At 37.4% G+C, this 18,248-nt stretch overlaps 1 protein-coding gene across 2 annotated transcripts in view; it reads left to right on the forward strand.

The window, feature by feature from the left end:
- LOC114031829 (oxysterol-binding protein-related protein 1) overlaps positions 1-18,248 on the forward strand; it is a 305,142-nt gene that overhangs the window by 56,999 nt on the left and 229,895 nt on the right. For both annotated transcript variants that reach the window (XM_027846969.1, XM_027846970.1), the window contains exon 5: positions 17,034-17,145. In XM_027846969.1, the coding sequence (XP_027702770.1) occupies positions 17,034-17,145 (112 nt within the window). The remainder of the gene's footprint in view (positions 1-17,033; positions 17,146-18,248) is intronic.

Here is an 18,248-nt window from a genome sequence, read left to right on the forward strand (position 1 = left end):
GCTTCCTGAAGAGGGTGGGATTTTAGTTGGGACTTCAAGGAAGTCAGGAGTCAGAGATTAGGAGGGAGCACATTGTGGGAACAGGGACAGGCGGAGAAACTAGAGATGGAGTTTATTGTTTGTGAAGAATCATCATCATGCAGGTGGTAATTAAATTCATGGGAGCTCATGAGATTTGTAGGTATTGGCAAGATCAAGGTAAAGACCAGCTTTATGTGCCTGAGGAATAGATCATGAGAAGTAAGTTAATGAACTGAACAGTGTTTGAGGGAGAGTCACGTATGTATGTTGAAGTCCTGTAGCATAAGATCAGGAGTTGGGGATGGGGTGGGGCAGAGAGAGAAAAATTCTCAGCTAAATACTAAGCTCATGGAGAAGGAAGCAGAGTGACCTGAAATTCTCTAGACAACTACCAGGATTTTGATTGGGTAGAAGATATGGATCCATCCCATATAACAGAGTTTTTTTGTTTTTAGTTTGTTTGTTTGTTTGTTTGTTTGTTTGGTTGAGCAGTGGGGGTTAAGTGACTTGCCCAGGGTCACACAGCTAGTAAGTGTTATGTGTCTGAGACAGCATTTGAACTCAGGTCTTCCTGAGTCCACGGGCAGTGCTTTATCCACCGGACCACCAAGCTCCCCCAATAAGTATTTTTTTAAAGGGAATAAAAGAGGAAAAAAATCAGCATAGTCGATCAGTACATTGTTAAAGTCATAAAATGTGTGCAATGTGCAACACCCGTGGACCTCCCATCTTCACAAGGGGTGGGTTGCTGTGTCCTCTCATATCTCTTCATTCAAGTCATGTTTGAGTTATATAATTTTCTACATTCAGTTTTGATTTTTTTTGTGTATGTGTATAGCTCTTTCCTTTTCCATTGTTGTCATTGTTGTGTATGTTGTTTTCTTGGCTTTGCTTGCTTCACTCTGCATCAGTTCATATACAGATCCTTATTTCACTGTGTTCACTACATTCATCATTTCTTATAGCACAGTAATATTCCATTTGAAATAGCTTCTGTGGGGAATGAGATTAAGTTGTCAATTAAGCAGGAATAAAAGGACTGTTTTGCTAGAGTTATGGCCACGTTGAGGTTGGATAAATTGAGTTCGTGATGTTCCAGTTAGTACATTTATGAGACTTTATTCCATTTAAACTGCTCTGTCCAAATTTGCCAATAATCTCTTAATTGACATATCTAATGGTCTTTTCTTTGACTGCCACCTCTCCCAGTCTGCCTTCCCTTCTATCACACCCCTTTTCCTGACTGTGGATCTATGATACTTGAATTGTTTCTTTTCTTTTTCTTTTATTTCTTTTTTTCTTTTTTCTTTTTTTTTTTTTTTTTTGCGAGGCAGTTGAGGTTAAGTGACTTGCCCAGAGTCACACAGCTAGTGAAGTTTATGTGTCTGAGCCTGGATTTGAACTTAGGTCCTCCTTACTCCGGGTCCAGTGCTCTGTCCACTCCACCACCTAGCTGCCCCCAGTTGTTTCTTTCTGGCTTCTTGCAATAATTTCTCCTTGACCTTGGAGCTCTGGAATTTGGCTGTAATATTCCTGGGAGTTTTCATTTTGTGATCTCTTTTAGCAGATGGTCGGTGGATTCTTTCAATTTCTATTTTACCCTCTGGTTCTAGAATGTAAGTGCAGTTTTCCTTGATAATTTCTTGAAAGATGATGTCTAGGCTTTTTTTGATCATCACTTTCAGGTAGGCCGATAATTTTTAAATTATTTCTCCTGGATCTGTTTTCCAGGTCAGTTGTTTTTCCAATGAAATATTTCACATTGTCTTCTATTTTTTCATTCTTCTGGTTTTGTTTTATTGTATCTTGATTACTCATAAAGTCATTAGCTTCCATTTGCTCCATTCTAATTTTTAAGGAATTATTTTCTTCAGAGAGCTTTTGTACCTCCTTTTGCATTTGGCTAATTCTACTTTTTAACCATTTTTTTTTCCCAGTGAATTTTTGTACTTTCTTTTCCATTTGGCCAGTTCTGCTTTTCAAGGCATTTGTCTCTTCATTGGCTTTTTGTACCTCTTTTACCATTTGGCTTGTTCTTTTTTTTTAAGGTGTTATTTTCTTCAGTATTTACCAAGCTGTTGACTCTTTTATCATGATTTTCTTGTGTCACTGTCATTTTTCTTCCCAATTTTTCTTCTACCTTTCTTACTTGATTTTCAAAATCCTTTTTGAGCTCTTTCACGACCTGAGATCAATTCGTATTTTTCTTGGAGGCTTTAGATGTTGGAGCTTTGACTTTGTTTTCTTCTTCTGAGTATGTGTTTTGATCTTCCTTGTCACCATAGTAACTTTCTGCAGTCAGAATTTTTTTCTGTTCGCTCATTTTTCCTGTCTACTTCTTGCCTTTTAACTCTTTGTTGAAGTGGGGCTCTGCTTCCAGGGTGGAAGGCGTACTGTCCCAAGCTTCAGAGGTTTTATGCAGCTGTTTTCAGAGAGGGACCTGTAATTTCTCAGTTCTTCCAGAGAGAAATGATCTAAGGAGAGGTGCGTTTACTACTCTCTTGACCTGGTCTGTGAGTGATCACAAATACTGTTTCTGCCCGGGACTGTGACAAGTCCCTACCCCTCTGTGGCCACAAAGGCTGGTGTGCTACTGCTCCTCCTTGCCCTGGGACTGCCATCTTGCCTCCCTGCCCTGTGCCAGCAGAGGCCCTTGTAATATCTTTCTTATCAGTTGTTCCACCCCCTTACTGTCTGTAGGCTCAGAGCTCTGGAAACAGCCACTGCTGCTGCTGATTCAGTGGCTCCCAAGGCCTGCTCCTGGTTTGATGGGGCCTGGTCTGTGCTGGTGTGGCCTGCACTGGACTGGGCTCCACTGTAATTTTAAGTTGTCTTTGGCTGAGGAATTATTTCACCCCATCCTTTTGTGAGTTCTGCCACTCCAGGAATTGTTTTGTGACATTATTTAAAGGTGTTCAGAGGGGTTTTGGGGAGAACTCAGGCTAGTTGCTGCCTTTTCTCTGCCATCTTGGCTCCACCTCCCAATGGCATTTTCTCAGTCCTCATTTTCCTAGATCTCTTTACATCTTTTGATACTGTTGATTACACTCTTCTCCTTTTTTTCTTTAGGTGTTTAGGACATTACTCTGTCTCTTAGTTCTCCTCCTATCCATCTGACTGCTCCTTCTCAGCCCCCTTTGCTGGATCCTCATTATTCCCTCCAACCATAAATGTGTAAGAGGGTTGTGTCCTGGGCCCTCTTCTCCTCTCCCTCTATTACTTCACTTGCTGATCCTCTAGGCTCCTGTAGATGTAATTACCACTTCTATGCTGATGATTTTTAAATCTGCCAATCCAGTTCTAACCTTTCTGCTGACCTCCAGGTTTGGCATCTCCAACTGCTTTTTAGATGTCTCAAACTGGGTGTCCACTAAACATCTTAAAATCAACATGTCCAAAACTGAAGTAATTTTCTTTCTCCCTAAATCCTCCCTCCCTTCTAACTTCCATATTACTGGGGAGGGCAACACCATTCTCCCAGTCCCTTAAACTCACACTCAACTCCTCACTAACTGTAACACCCAACATCCAATCTGTTGCCAAGGCCTGAAGATTTCTTCTTTTTAATATCTCTTGAGTAAGCCTCCTCCTGTCTTTGGACACTGTCATTATTTGGGTGCAGGGTCTCCCCACTCCAATCTGTCCTTCATTCATCTACTTTGGTAGATGAATGAAGCATCAGTCCATTATCACCCCTCCTACTCAATAAATTCCAGTGGCTCCTTTTTGCCTCCGGGTATAAATAGAAAATCCTCTGTATTTCATTCAAAGCACTTCATAACCTAGCTCCTTCCTACCTCTCCAGTCTTCTTATACCTTACTCCCACCACATACTTTGTGATCTAGTGACTCTGGCCTCCTGGCTGTTCCATAAATGAGACACTCCATGTCTTGGCATTTTCTCTGTCTGCCCTCCTATAATGTTCTCCCTCCTTTTCCTTCAGATCCCAGCTAAAATCCCATCTTCTATGGGAATCCTCTCCCAACACCTCTTAATTCTAGTGTCTTCCCTCTGTTATTGCCCATTTATCTTGTATAGTTTACTTGTACATATTTGTTTGCTTATTGTTTTCCCCATAATTACAAACTCCTTAAGAGCAAGGACTGTCTTTTTTGCTTCTTTTTGTATACCCTGTGCTTGGCACAGTGCCTGGCATTTAGACTATGCTTAATTTATGTTTATTGTCCTTTTATAGCTTTGTTCATTGATTACCCTGTACCTCATAATAGCACCTACAAAAGGAGCTCATAGATGCAAAGTGCTTTGCCAACCTTAAAGTGGTACATAAATGCTACCTGTTATTATTATCATACTCCAAAGTCTTTCAGAGATCATTGACAGTGGCTCAGTAATCACATCTGTCATTTCTTTTAATACTCAAACATGTAGTTCACATTTGGGCCAACTTGACTTCCATCTCATCAAAGGCAGTTAGGTACTATTTTACTATCTCTTTACTTATCTTGGGTATCAACTTCCTGTTAGTTCTTTTTGTACTGCCTTTTCCATTCCAAAGATTATTTTCTTTGATGGGGAAAATAGAAACAGAACAAGTGTTTTCACCCTTCTACCCACCCTCAGCAGTATTATCTCTGATGTAATCTCTGTCTTTTCCAATACCATCCCATACCATACCTTTAAAACACTTTTTGTTGGCCTTAGCTTTCCTCACCACACACATTATTCCCATTATTACATTGCTTTGTTCATCTATGTATCTCTTTAAATTATGAGTTCCCTTTGAACAAGGGTCTTTTTAAAAAGACAGTTCCTCTTTTTCCTTATCTATATTTATATAGGCTAGTTCACACATAGTAGGTACAGTCTGTTTTAAGGACTGCCTGAAATTATTTAGGCTTGATATATAACTTGCCAAAGAATGATAGATATAGAGCTAGTAGGAACCTTAGAGGCCATATAGTCTATCTTTTGTATTTTATAAATGAGGAAACTGAGGCCCCACAGAAATTAAGTGACTTGCCCAAGGTCACACAAGTAGTGACAGAGGCAGGATTAGAACCCAGATCCTCTTGACTCCAAAGCCAGTGCTTTTTCCTTTGTACAACACAGTTACAGTTGTATTCTGCTGTATTAGCACAGGTTCATCTCTAGAACAACACATATTTACAAATGCCAGATGAAGCATATCAAAATCGGACTTTTGTTGTGGATGTGGTCCTTATCTAAAGAAAATATTTCTTGCCACTTGAAGCTCATTTTCTGTCATTTTACCTTAGTAAAGAGCATAATAGATTAAGAGGCCATAGAGATCATAGTAAACCTCAGAGGCCATCCAATACAACTCATTTTACAGATGAGGAAACTGAGGGCCAGTAAGATTGTAAGACTTGTCTGACGTGACACAGATAGTGTCATAGGAGGAGATGGCAAAGAACTGTCTTACATCTAATAGTCCTTATAATTGCATAGTTTTAAGTCACTTTGTCTTTTGTTTACTCTTTTCTCTTAATTTCCTTTTTTCTGTTCCTCCCTTTGTTAGTGCTCTCTGATCCATTTTCATTATATATATATACTGAAGTGGTAGAGTGTTCAAAATCTATACTGTATTGTTTTGAGCCCAAGTCTTTGTTAACTTGGGAAGGTAGTAGTGTAAGACAGGCTTTGAGTTCCCTCTTTGAGCCCCTAATCTCACAGACAGGTAGGGTCCCAAGAGGTCAGCTAACTACTTCTCCCCTTAGGCAAGGTCCTAGAGGTAATCTTGAAGGTTGAGATTGGTTTGCTCATAACATCATTTATGAGCCACTACCAGCGTGATTTCCATTTATTATCAATTGATATCAATTAGCCAGCCAAATTTAATTAGCTTTTAGAAATGGATATTTACTGAGTTAGAACAGTAAGATAGTTGGTACCAAAGATGTCCCCAAACTGGGGCTCTGTCTCCCACGAGCATATCTAGAGTCTAGAGAGAAATGGCTCCTGCTTGTTAGACAGCACATGTGACACAAAGGTAAATCACAGCTCTTCCTTGCTGGGAGTCCTTTATTTCTGTTTGTGGGATCCTTATCCAGAATTATGTTGTAGCTTTCTTCCAGGTTTCTCATAGAGATTTGAAGCTATCTTTTCTCAGTCTATCTCAGCTTTTAATGCAGGTGCTGCCATCAGTCTGTGCTATCCAGGGACACTTTTACTGTCACAAATGGAAGTCTCAAGTTCTCCAACCTTTTGAAGTTCACAATTTTGTCTTCCTCTGGTCAGTAGAGAGTGGGGGAAGTGTGGGTTGGATGGAGAAAGGTGAGACCAAAGCTTACCCTCATATTTTCATGTGGAGGGCTTGACTAAATCTCCTCACCTACCACTAGATTGGCCTGTTACTAGAATTTTTTGCGGTTGTTTTTCAGTCTGACTCTTTGTGACCCCATTAGGGGTTTTCTTGGCCGGGGTACTGAAGTGGTTTGCCATTTCCTTCTCCAGCTCATTTTACAGATGAGGGAACAAAGGCAAGTGGGGTTAAGTGACTTGTCCAGGGTCACACAGCTAGTAAGTGTCTGAGGCCAGATTTTAACTAAGGAAGATAGATCTTTTTGATTCCAATGTTGGCACTCTATTATACCACCTAGCTGTACCTAAATTATTTTCCCAAGGTTGCATAGGGACTAACCCAGGACCTCTGGTTCCGAATCCAATACTCTTTCCACTGCTCTATTCTAAACTAGCTTGTTTTTTATCTAAACCCCTTAGGGTATGACTAATCAACCAATCCCAGTATACTTCCTGTGTTTGCTCTTAGTTTAAACCTTTGGCTGACAGATTAATTCCAGAAGGGTGTGGGCCTTGTTTACACCTGTCAATCTGATTGACTGATTCAATCAAAAAGTCCCCACCTGCTGTTTTCAGTTATAGTACCATGGACCCCCAATCTTCTAGTAGAATGCTAGGAGTTGTCAGATTGTTTAGTTCTTTACCCTTTAGAAAGCTAAAATAGTGCTGTCTATGAAACGCTGTGACAGTATTCATTCTGAGTCTTAAAAGCAAATCCATGCCAAAATCTCAGCAATTTCTCATCTCTGAATGTACTTATAGATCTGTGAACATGTGGAAGGAAATAGGAATAAATGAAAAGCTTCCAGGGTTCTGTTTGATTTGTACTTTCTAAGATATGAAGTTTTTTATATGTATTATGTCTTTTCTTTTTTGTAAAAGCTTATATGTCTTGTTTGAGATACTGGATGGGGTGGTATTAAGTAGCATTTTAAATACCTGCCTTGAGCAAGCAAATTAATATAACTACATGTTAAGTTGAGAACAGACAATGCTAATTTTATTCATTTTACTTCAAGTGCTCCCTATATTTTTCAAAAACATTGACGTATTTATAAAGTTGGCATTAAGAATTCTTTTTTGATGAGAATATTCTAACCCTCATTAGAGGCCTTGTGAAAATATTCAGTGATGCTTTGAGTCCTAGTGTAATCTCTAGATAATTTATGTGGATTGTTCCTCTGCAATTGACTGGTGGGTGTAAAACACATGAATGTTTTATCATACAGATCATTCTTTAAATTTCAAGTTCAATTTAATTCTGCAAGGATGAAATATAAAGTGATTTTGAAGTGAGGAAAACCATTAAGGACTAGAAGTATCAGGAAAGGTTTATTGTAGTATGTGACAATTGAGCTGGGCCTTGGGCTCCTTGAAGGGAGCCAGGTATTTTAAGAGTCCTGGGTAGGGAAGGGAGAGCATTTCAGGCTTTGGTACCAACCTGCACAAAGGCACAGAGGTTAGAGATGAAATGCTGTACTTGGGGAATAACAAGGAGGCTCATTTGGTAGCAATGTAGAGTAGGATGCATGAGGGAAAGAAATAGAAAATCATTCTAGAACCATGGCTTAGAGAGAAACACTGAAGGTATTTATGTGTCTAATAGAGAAATTTATATTTTATCTTAAAGGCAATAGTGAGACACTGATGCTTTTTAAGAAACTACTTAAGGAGGAGGGTTACATGGTTTGATCTGTGCTTTAGGCATATCAGTTTAGTAGCTTTGTGGAGGAAGAGGGGAGGGAGTCACGAAGACCTGAGTGGTTGTTGTGAATAGAGAGGTCATGGATGTGAAATGTGTTATGAACAAGGCATGAAAACAGATTTCACACAGGGAGAATGAAGAAGTAAGGATGACTCCAGCGTTGGGATACTAGATGAATAGTGATGCTCTCTATAGAAATGGGAAATTAGGAGAGGCAGGTCAAGGGAAAATTAGTTATATTTCATACATGTTGCATTTGAGATGCTTATGGGACATCCAGGTGGACTGGGGCTCAGGCGATTAAGGATGAATGCGGGAGAGGATGATTGGATATATAGATTTGGGAATTGTATGCATAATTTTGCTATTCATTTAGCTCAGGCTGCCTTTCCTTTTCTTTATAAGACTCTTCATATTGCTGTCAGGAGATAGGTAACATGTTTCAGTTCGTCCTCTGGAATCATGGTTGGTAATTACATCATCAGATATCAACTGTGGTTGATAATTACAGTGATCAAAGTTCCTAACTCTTTCAAAGTTGTTTGTGTTAACTATATTGTTGTCACTGAGTTTCCCTGGTTTTGTTCACTATATACACACACACACACACACACACACACACATATATACACACACACACATATACACACACACACACACACATATATATACACACACACATATATATATATGATTATTATTATTATTTTTTTTGGCTAGGCAATAGGGTTAAGTGACTTGCCCAGGGTCACACAGCTAGTAAGTGTTATGTGTCTGAGACCGGATTTGAACTCAGTTCTTCCTGAATCCAGGGCCAGTGCTCTATCTACTGCGCCACCTAGCTGCCCCTCACGTTATATTTGTTCATGTAAACCTCCCCAAGTTTCTCTGACAACATCCCTTTTATTATTTCTTACAGCACAAAAGTATTTTGTCATATTGATATGCTGTAACTTGTTTGACCATTTCTCAGTTGATGGGTACCCCTTCGGATTCTCATTCTTTGTTACCTCAAAAAGAACTATAAATATTTTTGTATATCCTTAGAGTTTGTTTTGCTTAGGACTAATCTCTTCCTCAATCTAACCTCTTTTTAGTTTCTTTTCTCTTTTTGTTGAGTGATATAATTTCTGTATTCAGCTGTGTGTGTGTGTGTGCATATTGTTCTCTCCTTTGATGAGAGGGAGGCTCAAGTGTCAGCTGTTCCTTGTCATCTCCTCCATCTTGTTTTTATAGATGCCTACTTATAATCTCTCATTATGTGAGATAATTTTCTCTAACTTTTCTTTCCTTTTGTTCCCTCACCCCATGTATTCCTCTTCCTCTCTCTTTCCATTCTTCTCTTAAGATCATTAAGACATAATAGAACCACTTCCAAGTCTTGTCAATTAGACCATACTTAATCTATGATGATGATAGACTTTTGAGGGGATACATGGTATTATTTCCCCATATAAGAATGTAAAAAGCTTATCCTTGTTTAGTCCGGTATGGCTGCTTGCTCATATTTGCCATTTGATATTTCTCTTGGCTTCTGTATTTGAACTTCAGAAGTTTCCATGTAGTTTTGATCTCTTTCATCAGGGATGCTTGAAAGCCCTCTATTTCATTAAAGGTTTATTTTTCCACTTGTAGTTTTACTGTTTAAGTAAAGTTCTTGGTGCTATTATTATTCTTTGCCTTCTGGAATATCATATTCTAAACTCTCTTTTCCTTTGTAGTGGTGGCTGCTAAGTTGTGTGTGATCCTGACTGTGGATACTTGGTACTTGAATTCTTTCCTTCCGACTGCTTGTAGTATTTTTTTGTTGACCTGGGAGCTCTGGATTTTGGCTGTAATTCCTAGGAGTTTTCATTTTGGGGTTTCAGGAGGTGACTGGTGGAATCTTTCTATTTCTACGTTGCCCTCTGGTTCTAAGAGGTCTGGGCAGTTTTCTTTTAAGATTTCTGTAAATAGGATGCCTAGGCTCATTTTTTGGCCGTGTCTTTTACATAGTCCAAATGATTCTTAAATATCTTCTCCTTGATCTGTTTTCTCAATCAGTTTTTTTTACTATGAGACCCTATATTTTCTTCTATATTTTCAGTCTTTTGACTTTTATTATTTCTTCTTGTCTCTTGGTATCATTGGCTTCAATTTGGTCTACCTAAATTTTCAGGAAGTAAGGGTTTTGTACCTCCTGTGCCAGGCTGTTAATTTCACTGCCAGTTCTTACTTCCAAAGCTCTCATTTCTTTTCCATTTTTTCCCTGTAGCACTCATTTCATTTGTAAGGAGCATCAAAAAAAAAATTTTTTTTAGATTCTTACTTTATGTCTTCCAGGAAATCTAGTTGAATTTGTGTCCAGGCTGTGTTTTTCTTGGAGGCTTTGCTTATCGATGTTTTGAAGTCATTGTCTTGTGGTTTTGTGTCTTGAGCCTCCCTCTTTCCATAAAAGCTAATGATGATGTGATTCATTTTTTGTTTGCCATTGTTCTAGCCCTGGAAGCTTCTTAGGGTCTTTCACAGTTTTTTTTGACTTTGGACTAGATGTTAAGCCTGAACTTAATATACTTATGAAGGGAATGTCTGGGCTGATCCTTTTGCTTTCTTGGGGTATTGATTATTGTGTTATTCCAGGCTCTTGGAGACAACTCAGGTAGAGGACCTGCAATCTTTCAGGGCTCTCAAAGGGGTCTGATGAATCTGATCCAGAACAAAGTCTAATTGTTGCCTCTCTGCAAGTTTCTGACCTGGGTTGGGGTCTCAAGCAGCAGTAGACTGCTATTGGACCTAGGTAGTCAGAAAGCTCTGCTGGTTTAGAGTGACAGTAGCGTAGGCTTCCATTGATTAATTCCCTTGATATTCTTGACTTACTGTTTTTCTAGTTAAATTTTGTTATTATTTTTTCAAGCTCTATAAAATATTTTTGATAGTTTGGTATAATGTTGAGTAAGTGAATTAATTTAGGTAGAATTGTCATTTTTATTATATTGGCTTGGCCTACTCATGAACAGTTAGTATTTTTCCCAGTTGTTCAGATTTGACTTTATTTGTGTGAAAAGTGTTTTGTAATTGTGTTCATATAGTACCTGAGTTTTTCTGGAAAGTAGACTCCCAAGTATTTTATATTGTCTACAGTTATTTTAAATGGAATTTATTTTTCTGTCTCTTGCTGTTGGATTTTGTTGGTAATATATAGAAATGTTGATGATTTATACATCCTGCAATTTTGTTAAAGTTGTTAATTATTTCAACTAGTTTTTTAGTTTTTTACTGTAGGATTCTCCAACCATACAGTCATATCATCTGCAAAGAGTAATAGTTTTGTTTCCTTATTACCTAGTCTAATTCCTATAATTTCTTTTTCTTCTCTTATGCAATATTGAATAATAGTGATGATAATGAACACCCTTGCTTCACCCTTGATCTGATTGGGAAAGTTTCTGGCTTATTCCCATTACAGATAATGCTTGCTGATGGTTTTAGATAGAAATTACTTATTTTAAGGAAAGCTCCATTTATTCCTATGCTTTCTATTGTTTTTAATATAAATGAGTATTGTATTTTGTCCAAAGCTTATTCTGCATCTATTGAGATAATCATATGATTTTTGTTGGTTTTGTTATTGATGTGGTCAATTATGCTGATATTGAACCAGCCCTGCATTCCTGGTGTAAATCTCACCTGATTATAGTATATGATCTTTGTGATATATTGCTATAATCTCCTTGCTGATATTTTATTTAAAATTTTTGTGTCAGTACTCATTAGGGAAATTGGTCTATAGTTTTTTCTCTGTTTTTGCTCTTCCTCTGTATTTGTGTCCTAAAAGGAATTTGGAAGGGCTTCTTCTTTGCCTGTTTTCCTAAATAGTTTGTATAGTATTGGTATTAATTGTTCTTTAAATGTTTGGTACAATTCACTTTTAAATCCGTCTGGCCCTGGAGTTTTTTTCTTAGGGATTTCATTGATGGCTTGTTCAATCTCTTTTTCTGAAATGGTAGTATTTTATTTCCTCTTCTGCTAATCTGGGTAATTTGAATTTTTGTAAATATTCATCCGTTTCACTTAGCTTGTCAGTTTTGTTGGCATACAGTTGAGCAAAATAGCTCCTAATTATTGTTTTAATTTCCTCTGCGTTGGTAGTGAATTCACTCTTTTCATTTTTGATATTGGTAATCTAGTATTTTTTTAATCAGATTAATCAAATGTTTCTCTCTTTTATTTTTCTTTCATAAAACCAGTTGATTTGTTTATTAGTTGAATAATTTTCTTAACTTCAATTTTATTAATCTCTCCTTTGATGTTCAGAATTTCTAATTTGGTATTTAATTGGGGATTTTTAATTTGTTCTTTTTCTAGCTTCTTTAATTATATGCCCAATTCATTTATCTCCTCTTTTTCTATTTTATTCATATATGCATTTAGAGATATAAAATTTTCCCTACGAACTGTTTTGGCTGCATCTCATAAGTTTTGGTATGTTGTTTCATTATTGTCCTTCTCTTGGATGAAATTATTGATTGTTTCTATAATTTGTTATTTGACCTACTCATTCTTTAGGATTAGGTTATTTAGTTTCTAATTAATTTTAGTCTGTCTTTCCACATGTAATTTTTATTGCATCATGGTTTGAAATTTTAATATTTCTGCCTTTCTGTATTAGATGGTGAGGGTTTTATGCCCTCATACATATGTGGTCAGGTGCCATATACTGCTGAGAAAAAGTATATTTCTTTCTACCCGTGTTCAGTTTTCTCCAGAGACAACCATATCTAACTTTTCTAAAATTCTATTCACCTCCGTAATTTCTTTCTTGTTTATTTTGTGTTTAGATTTATTTAGTTCTGAGATGGGGGGTTGAGGTCCCCCATTAATATAGTTTTGCTGTCTGTTTCTTATTATAACTCACTTAACTTCTCTAAGATTTTGGATGCTATATCACTTGGTGCATATATGTTTAGTAATGATACTACTTCATTGTCTGTGGTACCTTTTAGTAGGATGTATTTTCCTTCCATGTCTTTTTTAATTAGATCTAGTTTTGCTTTTACTTTCTCTGAGATCAGGATTGCTACCCCTGCTTTTTTTATTTCAGCTGAAGCATAATATATTCTACTGCAGCCTTTTACCTTTTCTCTGTGTGTATTTCTCTGCTTTCCATGTATTTCTTGTAAACAACATATTGTAGGATTATGGTTTTTAATCCACTCTGCTATTCATTTCTGTTTTATGGCTGAGTTCATCCCATTCATTTTCACAGTTATCATTACCTTTTTCTCTCCGTCCTGTTTCCCTGCCCCTGTTTATACTTTTCTCTCTCCTTTATCCCTTTCCTTCCTCACTAGTGTTCTGCTTCTGACTACCATCTCCTTCAATCTGCCCTCCTATCAGTCCCCTCTCTTTTCTTTCCCTTTTCCCCTACTATTTCTTACCTCCCTGTTTCCCTTTCTCCTACCCACACTTTCCCTTTTCCCCACCTATTTCTTATAGGGTAAGTAAGATTTCTGTACCTAACTGAGTATGTTATTCCCTCTTTGAGCCAAATCCAATGAGAGTAAGGTTCAAATAGGCTCATCTCCCTCCGTTCTTTCCCTCTACTGTAATAGGTCATTGCACCTCCTCATGTGATGTAATTTACCCTTTTCTGCCTCCTCCTTTCCTCTTGTCCCAGTAAACTCCGTTTTCACTTCTTAATTAGATTTTTTTTTTATCATTATGTCAAAGTCAACTTATACCCATGTCCTCTTCTATGTATACCCCTTCTAAGGAAATGTCATAATAAAGATATGTTTCTCAAGAGTTACAAGTATCCTCTTCCCATGTAGGGATGTAAACAGTTTAACCTTTTTAACATTATGACTTTTTTTCTTTCTTGTTTACCTTTTTAAGCTTCTCCTGAGTCTTGTACTTGAAGATCTACTTTGCTGTTCAGTTTTTTTCATCAAGGAAGTTTGGAAGTCCCCTATTTCACTGAATGTCCATCTCCTCCCCTAAAAGATTTTGCTCAGTTTTTCTGGGTAGTTGATTCTTGGTTGTAATCCAAGATCCTTTGCCTTTCAGAATGTTACATTCCAAGCTCTTCAATCCTTTAATGTAGAAGCTGCTAGGTCTTGCATAATCTTGACTGTGGTTTCACAACATTTAAATTATTTCTTTCTGGCTACTTGCAGTATTTTTTTTCTTGACTTGATAATTTTGGAATTTGGCTACAATATTCCTTGGGTTCTTCATTTTGACATCTCTTTCAAGAAGTGATCAGTAGATTCTTTCAATGACTATTTTACCTTCTGGTTCTAGGACTTCGGGGCAGTTTTCCCTGATAATTTCTTGAAAGATGCTGTCCAGCCTCTTTTTTGGATCATGACTTTTAGGTAGACCAACAATTTTTAAATTGTCCCTCCTGGATCTATTTTTCAGGTCACTTGTTTTTCTAATGAGGTATTTTACATTTTCTTCTATTTTTTTTCCCATTATTTTGATTTGGTTTAACTGATTCTTGATGTCTCATAGAGTCATTAGCTTCTGCTTGCCCAATTCTAATTTTTAATGAATTGTTTTCTTTAGTTAGTTTTTGTACCTCCTTGGCCAGTTCTAGTTTTTAAGGAGTTCTTCTCTTCAGTGGATTTTTGTACCTCCTTTTCCATTTGGCCAATTCTAATTTTTATGTAGTTGTTTTCTTCAGTCATTTTTTGTCCTTCCTTTTACAAGCTGTTGTTTCTCTCTTGTATACCTCTCATTTCTTTTCCCAATTTTTCTTCTACTTCTTTTATTTGACTTTTAAAATCCTTCTTGAGCTCTTTTTGGACTTGAGACCAATTCATATTCTCTTTTGAGGTTTCGAATGTAGGTATATTGACATTGTTGTTATCTTCTGAGTTTGTGTTTTGATCTTCCCTGTCCTCAGAGTCTATGATCAGTGTTCTTTGTTGCTTTTTACTCATTCTGTTTGCCTATTTCTTGACTTTTAAAGTTGAGCTCTGCTTCTGGGGCACAGGGTGCACTGTCCCAAGCTGCTGCTGCTGCTTCTCCTTCTCCTTCTTCTTCTTTTTTTTTAAGGCAGTGGGGTTAAGTGACTTGCCTAGGGTCACACAGCTAGTAAGTGTTAAGTGTTTGGTCTCAGATTTGAACTCGGGTCCTCTTGACTCCAGGGCCTGTGCTCTATCCACTGTGCCACCTAGCTGCCCCCTGTCCTAAGCTTCTTGTGCTAGGGTCCAGGGGCTTAGTCTCTGGCTTTGTGTGCTGGGGCCTCAGGTGCTTACAGCTGGAGGCTGTAGGGGTCTGGTCGCTTACCTTGTGCTGAGCTAGGGTCCAGTGGTGGTGTCTGGCGTGTGCTGAGGCCTGGTGGGGTTTTTCTGAGTTTTCCCAGGGCTGTGCTGAGGTGTGTGGTGAGCACTTTATAGGAGGACACTTGCCTGTCCAGAGCTGCTCTGAAGCACAGGGAGGTCTGCTGCTGGAGGATGCCTGCCTCGGGCTGCACTTTCTTACTGATCCTTCAAGTTTCCTGGGTTAAAAGACTGTTTCACCCTGACTTTTTGCTGGCTCTGCTGTTCTAGGATTTTTCTTGGGTGCTATTTTCTGTTTTTTATTCAGAGGTCAATAAGGGAGAGTGATGGCAACTTACTGCATACTCCACTATCTTGGCTTCTGGAAGTCGGGAATCTCTTTTTTCAAATCAAATTAACCAATAGTTTATCTATTTTATTGCATTTTTTTCATAAAATTAGCTCCTACTTTTATTTATTAGTTCGTTGGTTTTCTTATTTTCAGTTTTATTAATCTCCTTTGATTTTCTGGATTTCCAATTTGTAATTTAATTGGGGATTTTTAATTTGTTCTTTTACTAGTTTTTTTAGTTACATGCCTAATTCATTTATCTGTTCTTTCTCTATTTTTATTGATGTAAGCACTTAGAAATATAGATTTCTCCCTAAGAACTGCTTTGGCTGAAACCTGTAAATTTTGGTATGTAGTCTTGTTGTCATTCTCTTTATTGAGATTATTGATTGTTTCTGAGGTTTGTTGTTTGACCCACTCATTCTTTAGGATTAGATTATTTTGTTTCCAATTAATTTTAAATCTGTGTTTCCATGGCCATTTATTGAATGTAATTTTTATTGCATTATGATCTGAAAAGGATGCTTTTAATGTTTTTTGCTCTTCTGCATTAGGTTGTGAGGTTTTTATGCCCTAATACTTGGTCACTTTTTGTGTAGGTACCATCTACCACTGAGAAAAAAGTATATTCCTCTTTAGTCTCATTCATTTTCCTCCAGAGGTTTATCATATCTACTTTTCTAAAATGCTGTTATTTCCTTCACTTTTTTCTTATTTATTTTGTGGTTAGGTTTATCTAGTTCTGAGAGGGGAAAGTTGAGGTCCTTCACTAATAAAGTTTTACTGTCTATTTCCTCCTATAACTTTAGGCTTCCAGTTAGTATGGGATTCCTACCCTATTTATTTTTTTTGTGGGCTTCCACCTATGCTAGAAGTTGGAACTGAAACCCAGTTCTGCTAGTGGGGTCCCAGCTATGTCACTGCTGCTTGTTTCTGAACTTGCTCTTTGATTTTTTCCTCTGGCATAGGGGTGACTTATATTGCTTCTGTTATATACATGTACACATGCACACACAATCTAATTACCCTTAAAAAGGATTTTTTTTTTGGTCTAGGCAGTGGGGTTAAGTGACTTGCCCAGGGTCACACACCTAGTAAGTGTTATGTGTCTGAGGCTGGATTCGAACTCAGGTCCTCCTGAATCCAGGGCCGGTGCTCTATCCACTGCACCACCTAGCTGCCCCTTAAAAAGAATTTAAATATTGTCTTATTTATGTATGCATCCAGTTTCATGATTTTAATTGAGTTACACAATCATTATTGTAAAATCCGTTATACCACCCATGTGGTTATTTGTACATACAATAAATGTGTTCAGAAATACTTTCTATTTTGCTTTGTCCTTCTCCCTCAGAACCAGAAGTGCCATAATAGTGAGATCTTAAGTCTTAGTACTAGCTAAGAATCATTTCTTTACTTTTTTAGGAATTGGTAATGCTTCTATTAGAACATAATGCTGATGCTGCTGTTGTGAATGGGAGTGGACAGACAGCAAAAGAAGTTACTCATGACAAAGAAATAAAAAACATGCTTGAAGGTAATAATATCTAGCCTATAAATACAATAACATATTACCTGTCTAGAAACTGGCTCTTTAAAAACTTAATCTATATATAAATGAAGAAGGAAACAAAAAAAAGCCTTTTAACAGTCAAAATACAAATTGGATACCATAAAGTGTCCATTAAAAGTTATGAGCGTCTCCACAGGAGGCTTATCCTAAGGAATAGAAGACTTGAGGATTAGATTATAGTGGCCATAAAATATTTGAATGATTATCACATGAAAGAGTTTAAACTGTATGGGAAACAGAGTAGCAGAATATTGGGAAGAACTTTAACAAAACAATTGCTCCAGAGATAGAATGGACATTGACTTTTAGGTGGTAAATTCTCTTTCTTTGGAAGTGTTCTAGCAGACACTAGATGAGAACTTGTCACAGTTGATTTAGAGGAGATTACTGTATAGCACCAATGGTTAAGATTAAATGACCCCTATGGTGCTTTCTAACTCTAGGATATTAAGATTCTTTGGAGGTGAAAGAAAGAGGTAAAGGAGAATGATGAATCAAAGTTATCATCAAAGTTTTGAGTCTCGAGTAACTAGAAGAATTGTTACCTCACTGGACTACTGAGGAGATAATTGGCATGGGTAGGAATATGTTTTTATGTGACATGGGTAAGAATGTTACGCACTGTTAGTGATGTATTTTTATGTAGGAGAAAAGTCAGTGACCTTATGTTGTATGTCTTTGATGTTTTAAGTAACATAGGATCAAAGTTATCTACTGAGAATGAAAAATGTTAGCAAGAGTGGAGACTTGAGGAATATGGAGAAAGTTTGCTGTATCATCTTGAGGGAATTTGTTATGGAGTTAAGGGATGAATATAAGAATTTTTGAGTAGTAGGAAGGCCCTTTTTGAGGTTGTAGAAGATAAATTTGTAGTTGATATCAAAGTGGAAACATCTAACAAGTATTTGAAAGTGTGGCACTGGGGTTTGGGAGAGAGCTAAACACTGGAGGTAAAGATTTGAGAGTAATCTTCATAGAAGTCATAGTGAAAATCCTGGGAGTTGGTGAGGGAGAGGTCATAGACAATGCAAAGGGAGAACTGATGTACGGTAGGGTAGCATCCTAGA

This window comes from Vombatus ursinus, unplaced genomic scaffold (genome assembly GCF_900497805.2).
Source record: "Vombatus ursinus unplaced genomic scaffold, bare-nosed wombat genome assembly UNPS02015255.1, whole genome shotgun sequence".
Taxonomy (NCBI): Eukaryota; Metazoa; Chordata; class Mammalia; order Diprotodontia; family Vombatidae; genus Vombatus; species Vombatus ursinus.